At 32.9% G+C, this 18859-nt stretch overlaps 2 protein-coding genes across 5 annotated transcripts; both read right to left on the bottom strand.

The window, feature by feature from the left end:
• Positions 1-412: 412 nt before the first annotated feature.
• Positions 413-8592, bottom strand: LOC112501040 (tRNA dimethylallyltransferase 9). The gene is made up of 12 exons (XM_025104677.1): positions 8284-8592; positions 7270-7323; positions 6834-6876; positions 6656-6764; positions 5732-5930; positions 4984-5203; positions 3404-3498; positions 2130-2224; positions 1936-2011; positions 1180-1319; positions 948-1099; positions 413-604 (listed from the first exon to the last, which is right to left on the bottom strand). The coding sequence occupies exons 1-11, from the start codon at positions 8563-8565 to the stop codon at positions 1012-1014; spliced, it is 1401 nt and encodes a 466-aa protein (XP_024960445.1). The 5' UTR covers positions 8566-8592; the 3' UTR covers positions 413-604; positions 948-1011.
• A 1684-nt stretch (positions 8593-10276) lies between these two features.
• LOC112500060 lies at positions 10277-14547 on the bottom strand. 4 transcript variants are annotated; one of them, XM_025103320.1, is made up of 5 exons: positions 14483-14547; positions 13738-13931; positions 12366-13455; positions 10862-11019; positions 10277-10690 (listed from the first exon to the last, which is right to left on the bottom strand). In XM_025103320.1, exons 2-5 carry the CDS (start codon positions 13828-13830, stop codon positions 10511-10513), a joined length of 1521 nt encoding a protein of 506 aa, XP_024959088.1. In that variant the 5' UTR covers positions 13831-13931; positions 14483-14547; the 3' UTR covers positions 10277-10510. The 4 variants fall into 4 exon arrangements, with proteins under 4 accessions (XP_024959088.1, XP_024959087.1, XP_024959086.1 ...); XM_025103319.1 differs by having other exon boundaries at positions 13738-13928; positions 14443-14529; XM_025103318.1 differs by having other exon boundaries at positions 14443-14528.
• Positions 14548-18859: the final 4312 nt, after the last annotated feature.

Raw genomic sequence — 18859 nt, forward strand, 5'->3', positions numbered from 1 at the left:
TGAGAAAGTCTTATTCAGACCTAATTTACAAAGCAGCCCAAAAAAATAAGGCCCATGGAATTAAAAAAAAAAGCCCAAATTTTAACCCTTCTAAAAATTTTATGTTAACTCTAATTAATGCATATTATATATATAATTCTAAGAAATATTATGTTAACCGCTATTTCCGATATATCACCGATATATCACCGATATAACCGATATATTGAATATCGGTCCTGACCGATATTTTGTATTTTGACCGATATAACAGCATAGCTCCTAGGAGGAGGTCAAAGGCTACGACACCGCTAGACCAAAAGCCTAAAATGTTGTATCTATAGGTTTCTACCAAAATGGGCTGTCATTTCCAACTAACTCCTAACCTCCTTTCAAACCAACCCGGTTAAGTTCCGTAACGATAAATACAAAATCCCGAAAAAACCATAAAACACTAATAACTTTACGATCATTAATTACTCACAAATTTCTTGTTTTACATCGATAATAACTGTGAAGCAATCTGAACAGCATCATAACTTAGATCGTCGGTTATACGATAACAGCAATCGTCAAGGTCCAAGACCACGACTTCTTCTCATGATCAAACTTGCGCTCTGATTAACTGCATAGTTAGATGCACCATGCCTTTAGAAATAGAAGAGACTCGATAACATAATTCTAATTACAAATTACAATGCAAAACACTCGACTTCAAGCTTTGATATCAGATTTCCGACAACGTCTAGTGGTAGACCAAAACGAATCACAGTGGTGGCTAAACCAATCCAACCCAGAAAACTCCACGAGAAGATGGGGTATGGGGTTAGGGTGTACATAAACCTTGTCTCCACCGCGAAGAGGTGTTTGCAAAAAACAGAACTTTAAAGAAACGAGCAGGCAGGCTACAGGTGAGAGTGTGTGTAAAGAAGGAACGATAACATTAGACCAATGGATTCAGGGTGCACCTTTAAAGCGAGCTTAGCCGACACAAAAAGAGAATAAACGAACCAACTTCAGTGATGCCACAAGCTATTTAGCAATCAACTCGGTCTTTTGCCTTTGATTATTACTTACCCAGTTGAGAACATCCGAACAAGCCTCGTGGCTGGTGAAAAGCCTGTGTGTGTTAAAGGTCAGTTTAGGTTGACAAACTAGATGGTAAAAATGACGGGTGTTAATACACTGCAAAATGCATACCCTCTTTGAGGTCGATAGATTTTTAGTTGAGCAATTTCTCGTCGATCTGACATATCTTTTTTCATTGAAAGTGATCGAGGGACTGCTAATTTCCCAGTTTGATCATGGTATGCGTTATATATGAACTCGAGCACCTCTTCCTGCAAGAAAGTATAACTTAGGGTCTGTTTGTTAGCAGCTTAATGAGCTTAATGGGACTCACAGCTTAATGATATAGAAAACGGCTTATTCCATAAGTTTTTTCCAAATCTGTCTTTCCCAATTAAAACATGCTCATTCCATCTATGAAAAACCCTCTCAAACAAAAACTTTCCCAATCTATACACACAAATTAATCTACACAAACAACTTTATCCGTACTCAACTTTATAGAAAACCAACCAAACATCCCCTTAGAGATTTAGGTCATGTTTGGCAAGAATAAGCTAACTTATTTTTTGAGCTTATTGAAAAAGTCCCGTTTGGAAGCTAGTTTTTAGAAAGAAAAAAGCTACTTCAAGTAGCATTTCAATAAGCTACTTCAAGTAGCATTTCAACAAGCTCCGGGGGCTTTTTTCACTTCTTTTCAATCGACTTTCAACATGTTCTTTTAGGTCATTTTACATTGTCCACTGCATCAGCTCGATGTCTAAAAAGCCTTTATCAGCTAGTTTTTACCAAACATGACTACAGCTTATCGGCTAGTTTGCCAAACATAGCTTAAAGAGACATGTTAGAAAAATTAACAGCTAAAAGTTTAAAAGACGAGAGGCATACAAGGGGTCTCGAAGCATCAACCCAGTGATAAATTGGCTCATTGCGGAACCATGTTAACTGTCGTTTTGCAAAATTCCTGCAAGACTAAATTGGAATCAGACAAAACTCTAAATAGTTAAAGTGAAGTAAATTTAACGTGTTGAACCGCTGTACTAAAGAAGGTGGAAGGTAAATAGATTAAATTGAAAGAACACCTTGATGCTTTCTGAAATTCAGATAGAAAAGCATAGAAGTCGCGTTCTGAACTTCTGCCCCCTTGTTCTTCACACTTTAAAAGGTATTCCATAGCCTGCAGTTCGATATTAAAAAGATTTAAGGCTGAGGTAGAGACTTCAACCTCGGAAACTAAATCATAGTTTATAAACTCATCAATGTCTCATAAGGGTAAAACCGTAATTTAAACAAAAAGGGCAAATACTTCATTTTAGTAACCTTGTGTAAGAGGTTAACTTTTAAACGAAGTAGAACTCCAAGATCTTTACATATCTACATTTCAAACTCGAATGTCTAAAGCAAGTGCACTTGTTATTTCGAATCTCGAGCCAGAAAACGTAGGGCTTGTTTGGCTTGACAGAATGTTTTTGAAGGATTTGGATTTTGTGGAAGGACTTGGAATCTTTGGTGTGCTTGGTTTGTAGAATTTGGGATGGAATCGAATTCCATTTTTTAACATAGTTTGTAGAAACAAATTATAAAAATAATTAAAGTAGCTTCTTATTAGTTGATTATTTTAAAACAAGTGTTTTTAACATATTTTAAAACATTATTACAAACAAATTCTATGAAATCCCGCGAAATACCAACTACCCTCGTTGGATTTCTAAATCCCATGTTTGTTGCTCGTGGCGAAGAATCGCTACCAACAACAGAAAGCAAACCCCCCTTCCGCCGCATCTTGTTCATCCAGAAACAAGTTATCAGTGCTCCTAAACACCGCGTGTAACCCCACAACCGCGACCATAATAATCAAGGATAACAACACATCATTCCCACATTAGTAAAAGCCAAGGCAAAGATCGTTAACAAACTCAGACCGATTAGCACATGTTTGTGGGATTTCAATTTTGGACTTCCCTTTAAACCAAATGCGGGATTGGAACAAAATCCAATTCCAAATTTTACCAAACCCGCAAACCAAACGGCCCTTTAAAGAAGCTGACCCCATATGACTCTCTGATTTGGGTTAAGTCTAATTAATTTGTTGCTTCTGATATTAAAACTAAAGCATTTTAAATCTTTATCCTTGGTGGTTGCTCTATTATTAGTTCATCAATTTATTATCTACATTTACATGCATTAACTATTAGATGTGCAACTATAACCAAATTATATTCTGGAGAAAACAAAAAGGAATAACCAAAAATAACAAACTAATAATAGAATGAACTAAAAAACATGCATAGCTCTATTACATGCAAAACTTGTACATAGGAAGGCAGGATGAAATAGAAAGCAATACACAGAATACCTGTCTGTAACCTATTGCTCGTGTTGCAGAATTTGAATTTGGCTGAAGACCCATATCGAGAAGCCATCTTGCCTCGGACAAAATGCCATCATTTCCTAATCATATAGCATGAGGACCAAATTATATAACATTAAAGCTACAAATATAGCTATAGCCAATGGTTTATATACCATAGAGAACCTTTGCACCAAGTAATGATTTAAGTTATGACATGATGCAAATATGTTGCTTGCTAATAATCATATGGCATGAGGACCTAGACGAAGGATCGTGTGAGAATAGGAGTTAAGGTGAGAAGTGTAAGCCCTTGATCACTTTTAATCCCAAAACAACCCATGAATTGCGCTTTAGAAGGGAATTGATCTAGTGAATCTCATTAGTGTTGATTTACGGGTTCTCTTCATTAGGATTGATCCAAGGGTGGAGAACCTTCTTACCCTTCTCACTATAATTTTCATTCTCACTGGAACCCAACCCTGAGGACCAAACTATATAAACATGAACATTCACCCAAAAGCTACGAATATAACTGTAGTATATGGTTTATACCATATAGAACCTTTGCACCAAGTAATAATTTAAGTTATGATATGGCGCAAATATGTTACTTGCTAATTGTACAAAGTACAACATTAATCAAACGTTGGTCACAGACAAAACATATCTTGATCGTTGGATGATATTCATGTTTCTTAATATACAAGAAGTGATGGTTTATGAGCGATCGGCATTTGAAACCATTATAGTTGCTAGACTCATAACAAAAACAACGAATGATCATTGTAAACCACAAGGGTTGTGGCGTATTGGTTGAGGTCCAAGGGGGATGTGGTGGAATACCCCATCTGCCCTGGGTTCAATTCCAGGCGTCCACAACAATTGTGGCCATTGAGTTTATCCGGCATGATTTCTTACAGTCACATTTTGCCGGGATTAGTATGGGCATAGCCCAGGACCAAAAAAAACAAATAATCATTGTAGTTGGCTTTAGCTTTCACAGAGACTGCTGTAGTTGCTGAAATTGGAGCAAAAGTGTTCAAGTTTTCCAAGTATATCATTCTTTCTGGGAATTTGAAACTACGATGGTTATCTGAAAGCAACAACCAAGTACAATGGTAACAAATGTTAATCACTCGATAGTTTACTATACACCTTAAGCGATAAGGTAAACAAAGAAAGGCAAGTGTTTTCAAGTGGGTATGGGACATTGAACCAAAGCTAATTTTATGTTCTACAAAAAGTATATTTTGGTGCAAGTATATACTTACAGATTAACTGGCCGAGTAAAATCAGATATTCTGTCATGCCTGCCATGTATTATGCAATTACCACCAGTAATACTAACACATATAAATATTAATTGATGGGCAGTCTTTCAAGAGAAGAAAGACATCAGGATCAATAAAAAATGATACGGTAAGCAGATAGAAGGCAAATTTACAGAGATAAGTCATACACAGTTCATTAATAAGCAAATAAACATTAAAAGGTAACACTTACTACTGATAAGATGCAATTATTCAATTATGACTTGTCGAACCAGATAAGAACCAAAGTCCAAATGATATACCAATGCTCACCTGAAATCATATCTTCACACCTGAAGTCAATTGACCTATAGAGATCCAATCTTGATGTTGAAAGAAAAAAGCAAATAAAATCATAATCCAAATCCTTCTGCTTTTCAGCCAGAATCCCTTCAGTAGAAATGTCAATGTCAAGGTCCTTTGTATGTGAATCAATCTGTTCTTTGAAAGTTTCATATGGTACTGGAAAAGCTGAAGGAGGTAACCCAGTAGACTGCAATATCAGTGGTGAGCCGTCAATATAATGTTCAAAAATTGTTCAAAGAGTATTTTGCATCCCAACAAACCAACTGTTTTACGTCATAGAAACTTCTTTTCTTGCTCCCTACATTTAAATTGTCAAACATTTAGCTAAATAAAATTTGTGGGATTTGACATAACCTCCATTAAGTAGATCATGCCAGATACGCATATCATATTGTAACACCCCAAAAATTTAAAAATTATTATATTCGGTGTAATTGGTGATAGTGGATTATAAAGCAATCTTTTGGGTTTGGGATTTGTGAGATGTGTAAGTATGTATAAATTTTTACAGGTTATAAAACAGGCATGTGTCCACTTCACGAATAGGTCATGCCGAAATCTCAGTAGAAATGCTATCCCGAAAGAAGGGTGTTATAATATGATACACCTTTAATTTATTTATTTACATCATGTGTATTGATACAAATAACATCATTATGCATGCGGTAAAATGAGAGAAGGCTTGTTGTAGATACATGAAGAAAATACAACTGACCTTGACGATTTCAAGCTTGCGACGTAAACGATACCAATCATTGGCAGGTAATGATTGAGCACTTGGATCCCCTGCTTTGGTGACCCACTCCACAGCAGCGTCCCAGTCATAGTTTCTCTCAAAATTGGCAAGCTCGGATTCCACTTCCAAACTAATTTCTGGAGAGGCCTTTGGAACATCTGGTTTCCCATATATGAACCTTATACATGATTAAGGGTCTGTTTGTTAGCAGCTTAATGAGCTTAATAGCCCTCATAGCTTATTTGGGCAGTTATAAATGACTGCTTGGTAGTGACTTAATGATATAGGAAGTGGCTTATTCAGTACGCTTTTAAGAGGGAGCTTTATGCAGAAAGCCAAGTTTTTTCCAAATCTGCCCCTCCCAATTAAAAAATATGTTCCTTCCATCTATGAAAAAACTCTTCCAAACAAAAAACCTTTCCAATCTATACACAGCTTTATCCATAAATGACTCAATGGAAAACCAATCAAACAGGCCTTAAAAGAAGCCTTTTTCATGGACTACAAAAGCCAGTATCCATAGAATTAAAAGGCTGAAGCTTCAAGTAATAGATAGTAGTCAGGATTCTGGATAGTATCTCGTTTCTCATCCCTCTTAAATAATGATTTTTTTGTTAGTAATGAATTTGATATGTGTTCCTCAAGAATCGAGGTTCCTCTCCAGCTCATTCCATGTATCTTGTCGGAAATCAGAAGATATCATTTGGTTGGAACTTTCTATTAAAATGTTAAATGCAACAAAGTTAAGTAGATGAAATATGTGCTATAATATGGGGCTAAAGGGTTCTCTACACTTGGCATCTACATGAACCAAATGCTGACTAACTTCAGAACAGTTTAGCATGAACTTTAATAACAAAAATTGGCAAGTCTATTCCATATCAATAGAACATAAGAATGTACCATCTTAAGTATAAACCAGTCCCTCCAGTAACTATTGGAGCACTGCCTCTATTAAGAATATCTTTTGTAGCTTGCCTCCCATCTTCATAGAAGTTCCCAGCAGAATAATCTGGTTGGAAGAGCTTGTTAGCTTGTGGGCTAAAACAATGATCCACGACATATGCCAAAGGCTACATACCATCAGCAGGGTGCAATATGTCAATTAAATGATGTGGCACTTCCTGCAAAAAAGTCGGCCACACGTTACACACAACATCAGTCTAACAATAAAATTCAATGATGCAAAGTAAGGGCTTGTTTTTTAGCAGCTTAATGGACTCACAACTTATTTAGTCAGCTATATATGATTGTTTGGTAGTGGTTTAGTGATATAGAAAGTAGCTTATTCTATAAGCTTCTAGGGGGAGCTTTATGCAGAAAGACAAGATTTTTCCAAACCTAAACCCTCCCAATTAAAAAACACGCCTCCTTCCATCTACGAAAGAACCCTCCAAACAAAAAACTTCTCGATCTATACAAATAGATTAATCCACAAAGACAACTTTATCCATACGGGACTTGATAAAAAACCAACCAAACAGCCCCTAACTGGAATGCATCTCAACTCAAAGTACCTGTCTTTCACTCATAGAAGGCTTTGCAGATCCAACATCAAGACCTTGATAAACCTGTCATGATACAGAAAAATCAGGCAAATTATAACCCTAATCAACATCATAAGAGAATACAGATTAACCAATCTAGTGTAGTTATGATATCCTCATGCTCAAGTTGAGGATAAATGATCATCCTTCCCCCCACCCCAAAACCTAAGGGAAATTAACAAAAGTAGCCATTTTGACCGACCAAATTCACCCCTTAGCCATTCCTCTCCCAGTGTTTCAAGAAAATCAATACCTGCGGAAGTGCCCAAGATACATCTTGCGGAGGGGACATATTTCTAAAAAAACTCAAGTGCTTGAGGAGGGGCATATTAGTTGTGAGGGGTGAAAAACTCGAGTTTCAAACTTGCAGATATGCCATTCCTCTAGTCTCCGTTTTCATAAAAAAAACCTTGCGAGGTGCTACACATGGCCACTAGAAGAGCTTCTTGGTGCATCCTTACTATGCTCAAAACAAGCCATATGCGGACGGTTTGTAATGTGGCCCCACTTTTGAAGACAACCCGCCTCAAGTTGCAGCGCAGCACTTGCGAAGGTAGTGACTTTTGGGTGAATGAGGGAGAGAAATGGCTAGGAGATGAATTGATATGTGGAAAATGGCTATTTCTGTCGATTTCCCCAAAACCTAATGCAAATTTAGACTCACACAACACCTACTCACGATTTAACTTCAAACCATGTCATCCACGATCCAGTATAAGTTCAATGTAATTCACCGTTGATTCAGTGAATACAACTTGAACCCCAATCTAATTCTGAAATCACTTGGCAACTTGAGAATTGAGACAACAATTTTTCACCATTTTTTTCTCATCATTTACTCAATTTTCAATATATAAAATCATTACCGATTTAGAAGGATCTATATACTGATATGCGCAAGAGGAAGTATTCAACTGCGTAGACAGCTAAAGGATGAACTCGAAATTGTCCTACTGGATAAGATAGAGCTAATTCTAAGCATACCTGGACAGAGTCTGCACTAATGATTTCGCCATTAAGCTTTTTACAGAGCTCTAATGCGAGCCTACTTTTTCCGGCGCCGGTTGGCCCAGATATAACAATGACTTTCTCCTTCTTCGAGTTTGCGGAGGCAGAGCAGCGGAAGCTACTAAACAGCCGTCTCCGGCAGCAGTGGCGACGGTGTACGAGGAAGGAGAGAGTAGAAGGAGGGAAGAGAAATAACTCCGGCGGTGCATACGATAGCCGGAGGTAACTCATGCTAAACCTTCCGATGACGATATTCATTAGCCAATGCCTGTTCGTCTCGTCGTCGTGGTCATAGTATTAAACTACATTTTTGGTTATTTGTTACCTTCAAATTATGGATTAAACTTTTGGAGAAGTAAAAAAAATTGAAAATAAATGAAAATAAAAATAAAAATATAATAAAAAAACTGTTTGATTTTTTATAATATAATCAACTTATTACCTTTAGAAGTCCAAAATTTTATTCCTAATTAAATGATGGGAATGAAAATTCATTCCGATTTTCATTCTTCGTTCTCATTTTCATTTTTAATTTCTTTTTTGTACATTTTCAATAAGTTTAGGGGCGTTTGGTTCAATCTAGAAATGAAATGAGAATGAAAATGGGATAAATTTTCATTTCTCCCGGTTTAACCTGGAATCAAAGTTTGGGCTTCTAGGAGAATGAGCCAATTATATTATGCTAGAAAGGTGTTCATGCAATGCAGCAAGATACATATTTATTTTAATGTTTCGTTTCATTTTTTATCTTTATTGATATAATACTGTTTATATGGTTTTAAGAAAAATAATAATGTTTTTACTTTTGAATAAAAATAAATTTGAAAAATATATCGATGTTAATATCAAATTAACTATTTAAAAGTTCTCGTTTTTTTGTATAATTTCTTTAATTCAATTTTTATTATAATTTAATTTATGTCAGATAGTGAAGTAATTTATTTTTGACTTAACAATAAAAAATTTATAAAGATAATGATTATCCTAATTATATTTTACATTTTTTTATATTTAAAATGAGATGTTTATCTGCAGTTAGTTATATGAATTCAAGAATGAAACTTGAATAAGTTGTAGTTACGCATGATTTACTTGTAATCTTAAATTTTAATTAATATGCAATAATACACCGTACTTTAAGCATAAAGAATGGTTTTAAGAGTTTTGTCAAATGCTTTATAATATTGTATATATAAAACCAAACAGTTTCTTTTATTTTTCATTCTCATTTTATTACTATATAATACCTCTAATTGGATAAAAACATCTTCAACAACTTCTTTTAAAAAAAATGAATTTTTATTCTTTAAAATGTCCAACAGTTTTGCTATCTTGTTTTTTTTAAAATAGAAAATCATGGACAAAACTCTGAATACAAGTAATCCTCTAAAACTTGATGTTGGGAGAGAAAAATGATTATTTTATTCAATTTCACCAATGAAATTCAGATATTACTTTTTTATAAGAAGTTTTCATAAAAATGTATTGAAATGATAAATTAGAGAATATTATAATAAAATATAATTTATATTAAAACCACTAAAATAGAAAATATATTGAGGTATAATGTAATTCTTTTTTAATTAATTTATGTTTAGAAAAATTATAGAAAAAAATTTCGATATGCTACAACACTTCTAATCCACCTTAAAAATGTGCACCCACTCCGAAAAATTCATGAATCCGCTACTGATCGATGATGATAGTGTACGACTACACAACTTTTTTCAATCGGGCTTATAGGCTTGGACCGGGGCTAGAACCGGACGTTGGTCCTTACAAGTTAGATCGGCAATCATGGGTTTCTATGCAACTTACGAGCATCAACTAAGACCATGAACGATATGGAGTCATCGCAGGTGAACCTCCAAGACCACAATGGTTTTGAAAAAGTCTGGATTTGAACCCGTGAAAGATGAGATTTCCACTACATCACCTGAGTCTTTTTAACAGCACAGAAAGCAGGGGGTTAGACTAGAATTTGTGTACTTTTTACTCATAAATTCGAAGATCCAAGTTTTTGCTCAGAAAATTCCCAGATGAAACCATCAAAACTAATAAGAATTCCGTATTCGTATGCAAAGAAGAAGCATCCCAACGATAATTACTAACACTAAACGACACTTATCTCACCTTTACCTGCAGAAATACGAAGCCTTTATAATCTGTTTGCTTTGGATCATAATTTAGAGGGCAAAATTATCTACAAGATCTCCCATTCAGAGTCGCATAAATCTCGAGCTGGGGATTTTGGTGTAGCGCCCATGTTGGATGCTTCTGTTGGTTCGCTGAATTCTTTCTCGATATCTCCATACCAAATTACCAGCTGCTTATACTCCTTTGTCAACCTCTTTCTCGACATGAAAGCATCTTGTATCATTTTCTGGCAGAAACAATAACAACACGTAAACTTTACATTCGAAAAGAGTTCATTTGACCATCATTAGACCATGACCTTCTGACCAATTTAAGAATGCCTCTTCCTCACACAATAACGCCTCAAAAAATTTCATATATATATATATATATATATATATAGAAAGAGAGATCGCACCTTGTAAGACTTGCTTCTTTTTGATCCAAACGAAAAAGCTAGTAGGTTTTTGTCCTCAGCACTACCGCAGCTTCCAGCTACCTGCTTTTTATCAGATAAATCAATGGCCTGCATGTTAAGGTCTTCAACGTCGTCAACCATGGAGCCTTCTGCTTCTCCTGTCAAAGTTTCCTCGATCAGCAATTACACTAAAATGCTCGAGTCATCACAACATTGGAAATTAAAGAACGGTACACAGAGAAAATAAATAATTTACCAACATGACATGCAAAGAATTAGAGCCAAGCCGTTCAACATAACCACTTGATCTCACCTCAATGAATTACCAATGCAAAACTACAAGATGTTATAATAATAATAGGTGCACTACAAAATTACATATATTTCACGAAATATGAAAAATTATATACATTCAATTTTCTGTATAGTCACAGTTCAATATTCAGATGATCAAGGAGAAAACAACAGCATGTAACATTCACAAGTAAAGCTGCTAAACGATAGCATGTACCACTTGGGGTTTTCTGCCCCTCAAGCTAGCAGAGTCGACCGATACTATTTTGTAAGGAGAACAAGATAGAAAACTGGAGTCAATTTGTGGACATTTTGACAGAATTAATTATAATTGATTGAATCATTTATAGATCTAGCAATGATGGAAATTTGATTTATGAATCTTTGACTGAAATCTGTAGAAAGCTGGAATAAAAATTTGTACCTATATCACACTGGAATTTTTAAGACGTGCAAGTGGGAAGTCCCGGCCCCAAATTGTTCAAGAATAGTGTCGTTGAGTTCGACCTTTTGCCTTAGGATTAGTCAGGTCTATTCTCGATGGGGGCAGGGAAGTGAGGCGAAATGCATAACATTTATAACGCTCTGGGTCCTACGAACAATTTCTTCGTGAAATCTCGTCTAATAACTAATAATAAGTTAAGTAATGGAATTTGATAAAACAGACCTAGAAACAGAATTCTCCCAGTTAGGCTTTACTACATGAACATTGAATACCAGAAAACTGTATGGATGTTATATACACTAACAAGCATATACATACATACATATATATATATATATATAAATCTATATGAGGGAGGTTCGGGGGAAAAACCCCCAAAAAATAAAAAACCGAGAAACACCCTGGTATCCGTTCATCTGTACAATATGCACATGGGCATATAAGTAATTGAAGTTGTTTCTTGGTTTCTATGCATGTGTACATGTTATGCGCATGTGTATACCAAACAAATTGCTTACAAATTACTTGTATGCACATCTGCATACTGTCTAGATGAATGGTTACCAAGGTGTTCCTTAGTTTTTCATTTTTTTGCAGTTTTTATTGACATTATGAATTATGCCTCAATATAATTGCAGCAGCAAAATAAGATTTTAGTAAAGGATTTTGAATATGACCAAAAAGGCTCCCAAAAACGAAAGAAGAAAGAAAACAAAGTGAATACTGAAGTAAATTTCCTTTTAATTTTGTGGGAAAGTAGCATACCAATTTTGGAGCAAAACACAGAAGGTTCAAATGGAGCAAGATTGCATCGGTCATGTTCGCTTGAAGAATCATACAATTTTTCAGGTAAAAGATCACCGGCAAAGATATGACAGTCCTTCTCCTCTTTATTCTCATCCCACATAATTGAACTTTTGAAGTCAGATGAAGTATTCGAATCACTTTCAAATTCATCAATGGAGCTGTTCAGAAGTGTCATCTTTTCTTGGGAGCAACTGATTCCCAAACCACTAACTAAAGTTTCCATAGAAACCTTCTCAGACTTTTCTTCAACAGAGGGAAACAAAATCTTATCTGCTGAACTATTTACATCCTCGGATGGGCGTGGGCATGGCGGGGATGGCCCACCATTGATCTTTTCGTCAATGCCCAAATTAAGATCGAAAATATTTTCAATACCCCAATCTGCATCTTCAAATACTGAAGCATCAATCTTTGAACTCATGTTACAAAGAATCCCCTCTTCCTCAAAAGATTTGTTATCAAGATGATCCTCTGAAGATTGCCGTGTGATCTTGACAGAATGATCATCATCACACTTTTCATCACTGCATCTAATTCTTATAATTGCTTCAGATGAATCCTTATGATCTTTAGAAGAACTTAAATCTGTACATAGGGATCGGTCCACCACAAAATCTTCTTGACTACTTGTAGAAGAGTTTAGATGAACTTGAATGGTCTTAGCTGAAGTCTTATTAATATTATTATCACCTTCTTGCTGAAAAAATGAGTTTGCATCTGCTTCACCAATGGGATATCCACTAATTTCACCACTAATTTGCACTGAATGGCAAAGGCCAGTAGATGATGGTTTGTGGCATTTTTCAGTAGGAACCAAAGCAGCGTTATCTGATTTATTTGTGTTACTATCAACAGTATTTTCTTTAATGCCTACAACTGTACTTGTGTAGGTCTCAACCAAATCAATCCGTTTTGAAGGTATCAATTGTGCCACATGCTGTACAGGATCTGCCAACGGAGGAAGAATGTCTTGCACAACACCAGAATAGAATTTCTTCACACTCTCACCAACAGTTTGCATGTGGCTTTCAACATATTTAACCTTGTCCTGTAAAAGGCATAGAAATTAAAAGACAATCTTGCAGATTTAACTATAATTGAAATCACGAGGAAAGTTCCAATGAGAACCATAAACATTTTGAGATCCTGGAACCAACTATTTTATGTATTATTCATGATATCATGCCTATTCATCATGAATATAAAGCATGAATGTTTGGTTCACATGTTTTCAAAATATTTACAGTTTTCATTTGAACCTACACGTTGAAGTCATCTGAGTTTCTTTATGTATGGTATCCAACTGATAATGCATTAAATAGAAGCATACCTGGTGTACAAATTCATCAACCTCCTGGCACACAGCCTCAAACCTCTGATACATATTCCCAACCCAATTTTGAGTGTTGTATCTCTTATCCATTGTGAATGTTTACAACTATATGGAATGGAAATCAAGAAAGCTTCTGCTTCCCAATATGGTAATTTGTGGCAATCAATAACTACACTCAGAAAAGTTCTCTGCTGCAAAAGAACAAAACCATATGATCCAAGAATGTTATTCTGTAGCAACAAAAACCACATCAAAGAAACGGTATTTCAAAGCAAAACCTTTAGACCTAAATCAAAAACCATATTCCTCATGCTAATCAAATAGCATCTCTTTTTCTAATCAAATTTCATATACGATAGTTCATGAGCCTCTAAAAATCCATAAATACGCATATCATCGTCTCAATAATTCTTTTTCTTTAGTTTTACTTTTACACTATGAACAGAAAGCTCGTGGAGTATAAGCGATTATCATCTAATCTCTCCAGAAAAACTAGTTACCAATTCGATCACTCACTTTTCACGAATGTTTCAAAAGCAATCACATGCCGATAAGAACAAAACAGAGGCTTATTAATCATCATCATACGAGAAACACAAAAAGCAACTTCACAACAGTAATCAGAAAAAATCGCCTAAATTCGGTTGTACTGTTATAGGGAAGAAGTAAACAAAGTGTTGACGGAAAGTTAAGAAACCCTACCGGAAAACAGAGAAGAAGAAGGAGAAGGAGAAACAGTAACCAGTAAAATGAAGCCGCCGGTGGTGATCGCGGCGGTAAAGAAGCTCTTGGTTGTTAGGCCTCCGCGGCAACTGGGTTTGAGACGACTTAATGATGATGCATATATATATATATATATATCAATTCCCACCATGGCACATAATATCATTATCCTATTTTAGTTTCAAATTTCCTTGCAGAAAATATTGGAGTAAATTATAAATTTGGTCCCCGTGGTTTGTTAAAAATGACATTTTTAGTCCCATCATGGTTTGTGAAAACGTCGGGATTTGACCCCTTCATCTAAAAAGATTCTGTTAAATGAAAGGCATTTTCGTCTTTTTAACGATTTCTTTTGTCTTTTACCCAATCAAAAACCATAAAGGCCAGTCACGAACTTGATTTTAATTGGGTAAGAAGCAAAAAAATCGATAAAAGGATGAAAATACCCTATATTTAACGAAATATTTTAACAATCGTGAGAGGGAAGAATCAGGATGGTTTTTACAAACCATGATGGTTATCTTTTAATTTCAAAACTATAAGGTTAAAAATGTTATTTTACCCCAAATCACAGGGACCAAATTTGTAGTTTACTCAAAAAAGTAGAATTAATTATCTTTTTCATCCTTATAGTTTGTTAAAAATGCGGCTTCGTCCATGTGGTTTCAAAATTGTAATTTTCCGTTCTTGTGGGTTTACGGTTCATTCGTGAGGCTAACTCATACCTTTAAGTATGGTGGACTAAAAAGATGATGAATTGTAGAACCATAGAGACGAAAACAAGAATGAATTCTAATTGACCATAAATTAAATGAAATTACATGTTTAGTCCTCGTGGTTTACATGAAATCATATATTGAGTCACTAAAATGCATTTAGTTATGAATTTGAGTATAACGGTTTATATTTTATCATGGATTTGGTTCTTAATGTTAGCTTCGTTAAAAAAAAACAGTTAAATCAAAGGCATTTTGGTCATTTTACGTATTTTTCTCGTTTTCTATTAAATAATATATACACACACATACACATGCACATGCAAGAATTCTTCATCTATTTAGAGATAAAAAGAGGTTGTCGATTGGAAAACGGCTGCAAGTGAGGTTACCGGAGTGGATATAGGAACGAGGGACATGTAACAATACTTAGTCAATGCCTTAAAAATTGATTTTTTTTTTACGTAATTTGTAAAAAGACGAAAATGCTCATCACTTAACATACTTTTAAGAGAGTTTGCTCATGATATAATACAAACCATATGGCTGAAACTTGTATTTATTGCGTTTTAGGAACCCAATCCATAATTTCATGTAAAACCGCAATGGCTAAACATGTAATTTATTTTGAAAAAGCTGTGTAAAAACTACAAATTAATGACAAAAAGATACAGAATTTGCACATACATACATAGTTGTATGTATGTATGTGAGGATTTATGGGTGTTATGTATCATGCTAATAAAAAGCAACATCTTAGGTTTTTAATCTGACATATAAATATATAATTATGCACACTGATTTTTCTGTTATATTTATTATCGAGTTAACAATAAATAATCTAATGTTTCGAATATCATCTACAACAGATAATCTATAATTTCTCTCTAATAAAATTTGACAGATTCTCTATTTTAGAGATTTAAACATTAATTATATTATTACAATGTTTTATAAATTATAATCTCAATACATGAAAAAGCTAACTTCCCCTTTTAAAGTAACTAAAAACTTGCATAAATCTTTGCTTAATTATGCACCATATATAGGACATACATACAAGGTGAGTATCAATAATAATTAATTAAAAGAATATCTTAATATGTATCAAGATAATATAATTAAGAAATTAAATATTTTTGATGAGAATGATAGAAACATTAAAAAGAATGTTAACATAAATTAAAATAAAATAATGTACGTTATGGTCAGGGACGGTACACAAGTTTTCCAATCGTAGGGGTCGGACCTGATATATTATATATTTTTCAAAAATACAATATCTAAAGTTAAAATGTGGGGAGGAAGGATGGATTAACAGGTCTGTAATTTCATTAATGTTATAAGAGTACTCGCGCAATGCAGCGAGATACATCGTGATATTAATATTTCATTTTATTCTTTATCTCAGTCGATGTTATAATATGGCTTTATGTGATTTTGAGAAAGCGATGATGTTTTTATTTTTGAATAAAATATATGTTTGAAGATATCATAAAAATTTGACAAAAATATATCGATATTAGTATCAAATTAACTATTTGAAATTCCTCATTTTTTGTGTAATTTTTTAATTCAATTTTTTTATAATTTAATTTATGTACAATAACGAAGTAATTTATATTTAGTTTAATAATACAATTTTTTATAAAGATAATAATTATTTATTTTGTTGGAACTCGATAATTATTCTAATTATATTTTAAATTTTTTAGATTTTAAAATGAGATGTTCATCCTCTATTTGATTATGTTTATCCGTAGTTATTTATACGAATTCAAACATCGAGCTTTAATAAGTTGTACTTATGCATAATTACTTGTAATCTTGAATTTTAAACAATATGCATCAATATACAGTACTTTATGCACAACAAAAATATATCGATATTCGTATCAAATTAACTATTTAAATTCATAATTTTTTGTGTATTTTTTAATTAAATTTTTTATTATAATTTAATTTATGTACAATAACCAAGTAATTTATATTTGTTTTAATAATATAATTTTCTTATAAAAATAATGATTAATTATTTTGTTAGAACTCAATAATTATCCTAATTATATTTTAGATTTTTTATATTTTAAAATAAGATGTTTATCCTCTATTTGGTTATATTTATCCACAACTAGTTATACGAATTCAAAAATTGAGCTTTGATAAGTTGTACTTTTGCATAATTTACTTGTAATTTTGGATTTTAAGTATACATTGGTTTTATGTGGTTTTGAGAAAGTGGTAATATTTTTAATTTTTAATAGAATATAAATTTAAAAATATCATAAAATTTTGAAAAAAAATATCGATATCAGTATTAAATTAATCTTTTTAAAAGTTCTTGTGTTTTGATGTAATTTCCTTAATTAAATTATGTTAGTTATCGATGATTATCATAATTATATTTTAGATTTTTTATATTTAAAATGAGATATTTATCCAATATTTGATTATGTTTATCTACAGTTAGTTAGACGAATTCAAGTATGGAGCTTTAATAAGTTGTACTTATGCATAATTTACTTGTAATCTTAAATTTTAAGTAATATGCATCAATAAACAATATTTCGTGCATACAAAATTGTTTTTAAGAGTTTTTGTCAAATGTTTTAATAATAAAACATTTTATAAAGATAATAATTAAGTATTTTGTTAGGACTAAACGATTATCACAATTATATTTTAGATTTTTTATATTTAAAATAAGATGTTTATCTTGTATTTGATTATGTTTATCTGCAATTAGTTACACGAATTCAGATATAGAGCTTTAATAAGTTGTACTTACGCACAATCTACTTGTAACCTTGAGTTTTAAGTAATATGCATTAATAAACAGTACTTTACGCATAAAAAATAGTTTTTTAAGAGTTTTTGTCAAATGCTTTATAATATAGTATAGATTATTTTTTTTATAATTTAATTTAAGTTAATAATAAAATAATTTATTTTTGGTTTAATAATATAACATTTTATAAAKATAATAATTAAGTATTMTGTTARAACTCAATGATTATCCTAATTATATTTTAGATTTTTTATATTTAAAATGAGATGTTTATCATGTATTTAAGAGTGTATTTGATTGTGTTTATCTGCAGTTAGTTACACGAATTCAGATATGAAATAAAATCGGACAGGGATGAACGGGTTTAACAGTTTTTAAGAGTTTTTAAAAAATTTAAGAGTTTTTAAAATTTTTAAGAGTTTTAGTCAAATGCTTTATAAGATAGTATAGGTATGTTTGTGTGCACGCACGGACTTAATGAGTCAAAAAGCCCAGGGGCCATGGCCCCTAAAGAAGGCCTATACGGCCTTCTGCCACTGTTTATGGTTGTATTTGATAAAGTAACTTATAAGTTAATTGATGATAATATGTAACTCTCAATTAAAACATAATAATGGAATTTTATATGATTTTTCTTTCAAGAACCATTTTTAAAATAAATAATGTATCATATAATATAATAAATATTAAACTTTTTTTTCTACAATATATAAAGGTTATCTAAATTTGTCCAAGTATCCAACTTTGATGCAAATCTAATAATGTTTATTATTATTAAGAAATATATAAATTTATTAATGATAAGAAGAATTACAGATATAGTTAAATATATTAAGAAGCCAGCTTAGAGAATTAACAGATATGACAGACGAAGTGTAAAACTGTGATTGTC

Source organism: Cynara cardunculus (genome assembly GCF_001531365.2).
Source record: "Cynara cardunculus var. scolymus isolate 2C chromosome LG 17, CcrdV1, whole genome shotgun sequence".
NCBI classification, from domain to species: Eukaryota; Viridiplantae; Streptophyta; class Magnoliopsida; order Asterales; family Asteraceae; genus Cynara; species Cynara cardunculus.

Bases quoted from the DNA above. Each gene is read 5' to 3' on its own strand.
- LOC112501040 (XM_025104677.1), bottom strand. From the start codon at position 8,565: ATGAATATCGTCATCGGAAGGTTTAGCATGAGTTACCTCCGGCTATCG. The intron at 2,225-3,403 runs GTATTCTGTGTA...ATCGAACTGCAG, and splicing joins GAGCAATAGGTTACAGACAG to GCTATGGAATACCTTTTAAA. The intron at 2,012-2,129 runs GTGTTCTTTCAA...TTAGTCTTGCAG, and splicing joins GAATTTCAGAAAGCATCAAG to GAATTTTGCAAAACGACAGT.
- LOC112500060 (XM_025103320.1), bottom strand. From the start codon at position 13,830: ATGGATAAGAGATACAACACTCAAAATTGGGTTGGGAATATGTATCAG. The intron at 11,020-12,365 runs GTATGCTACTTT...AAACTTTGACAG, and splicing joins TGTGTTTTGCTCCAAAATTG to GAGAAGCAGAAGGCTCCATG. The intron at 10,691-10,861 runs GTGCGATCTCTC...TGTTTCTGCCAG, and splicing joins AAAGAAGCAAGTCTTACAAG to AAAATGATACAAGATGCTTT.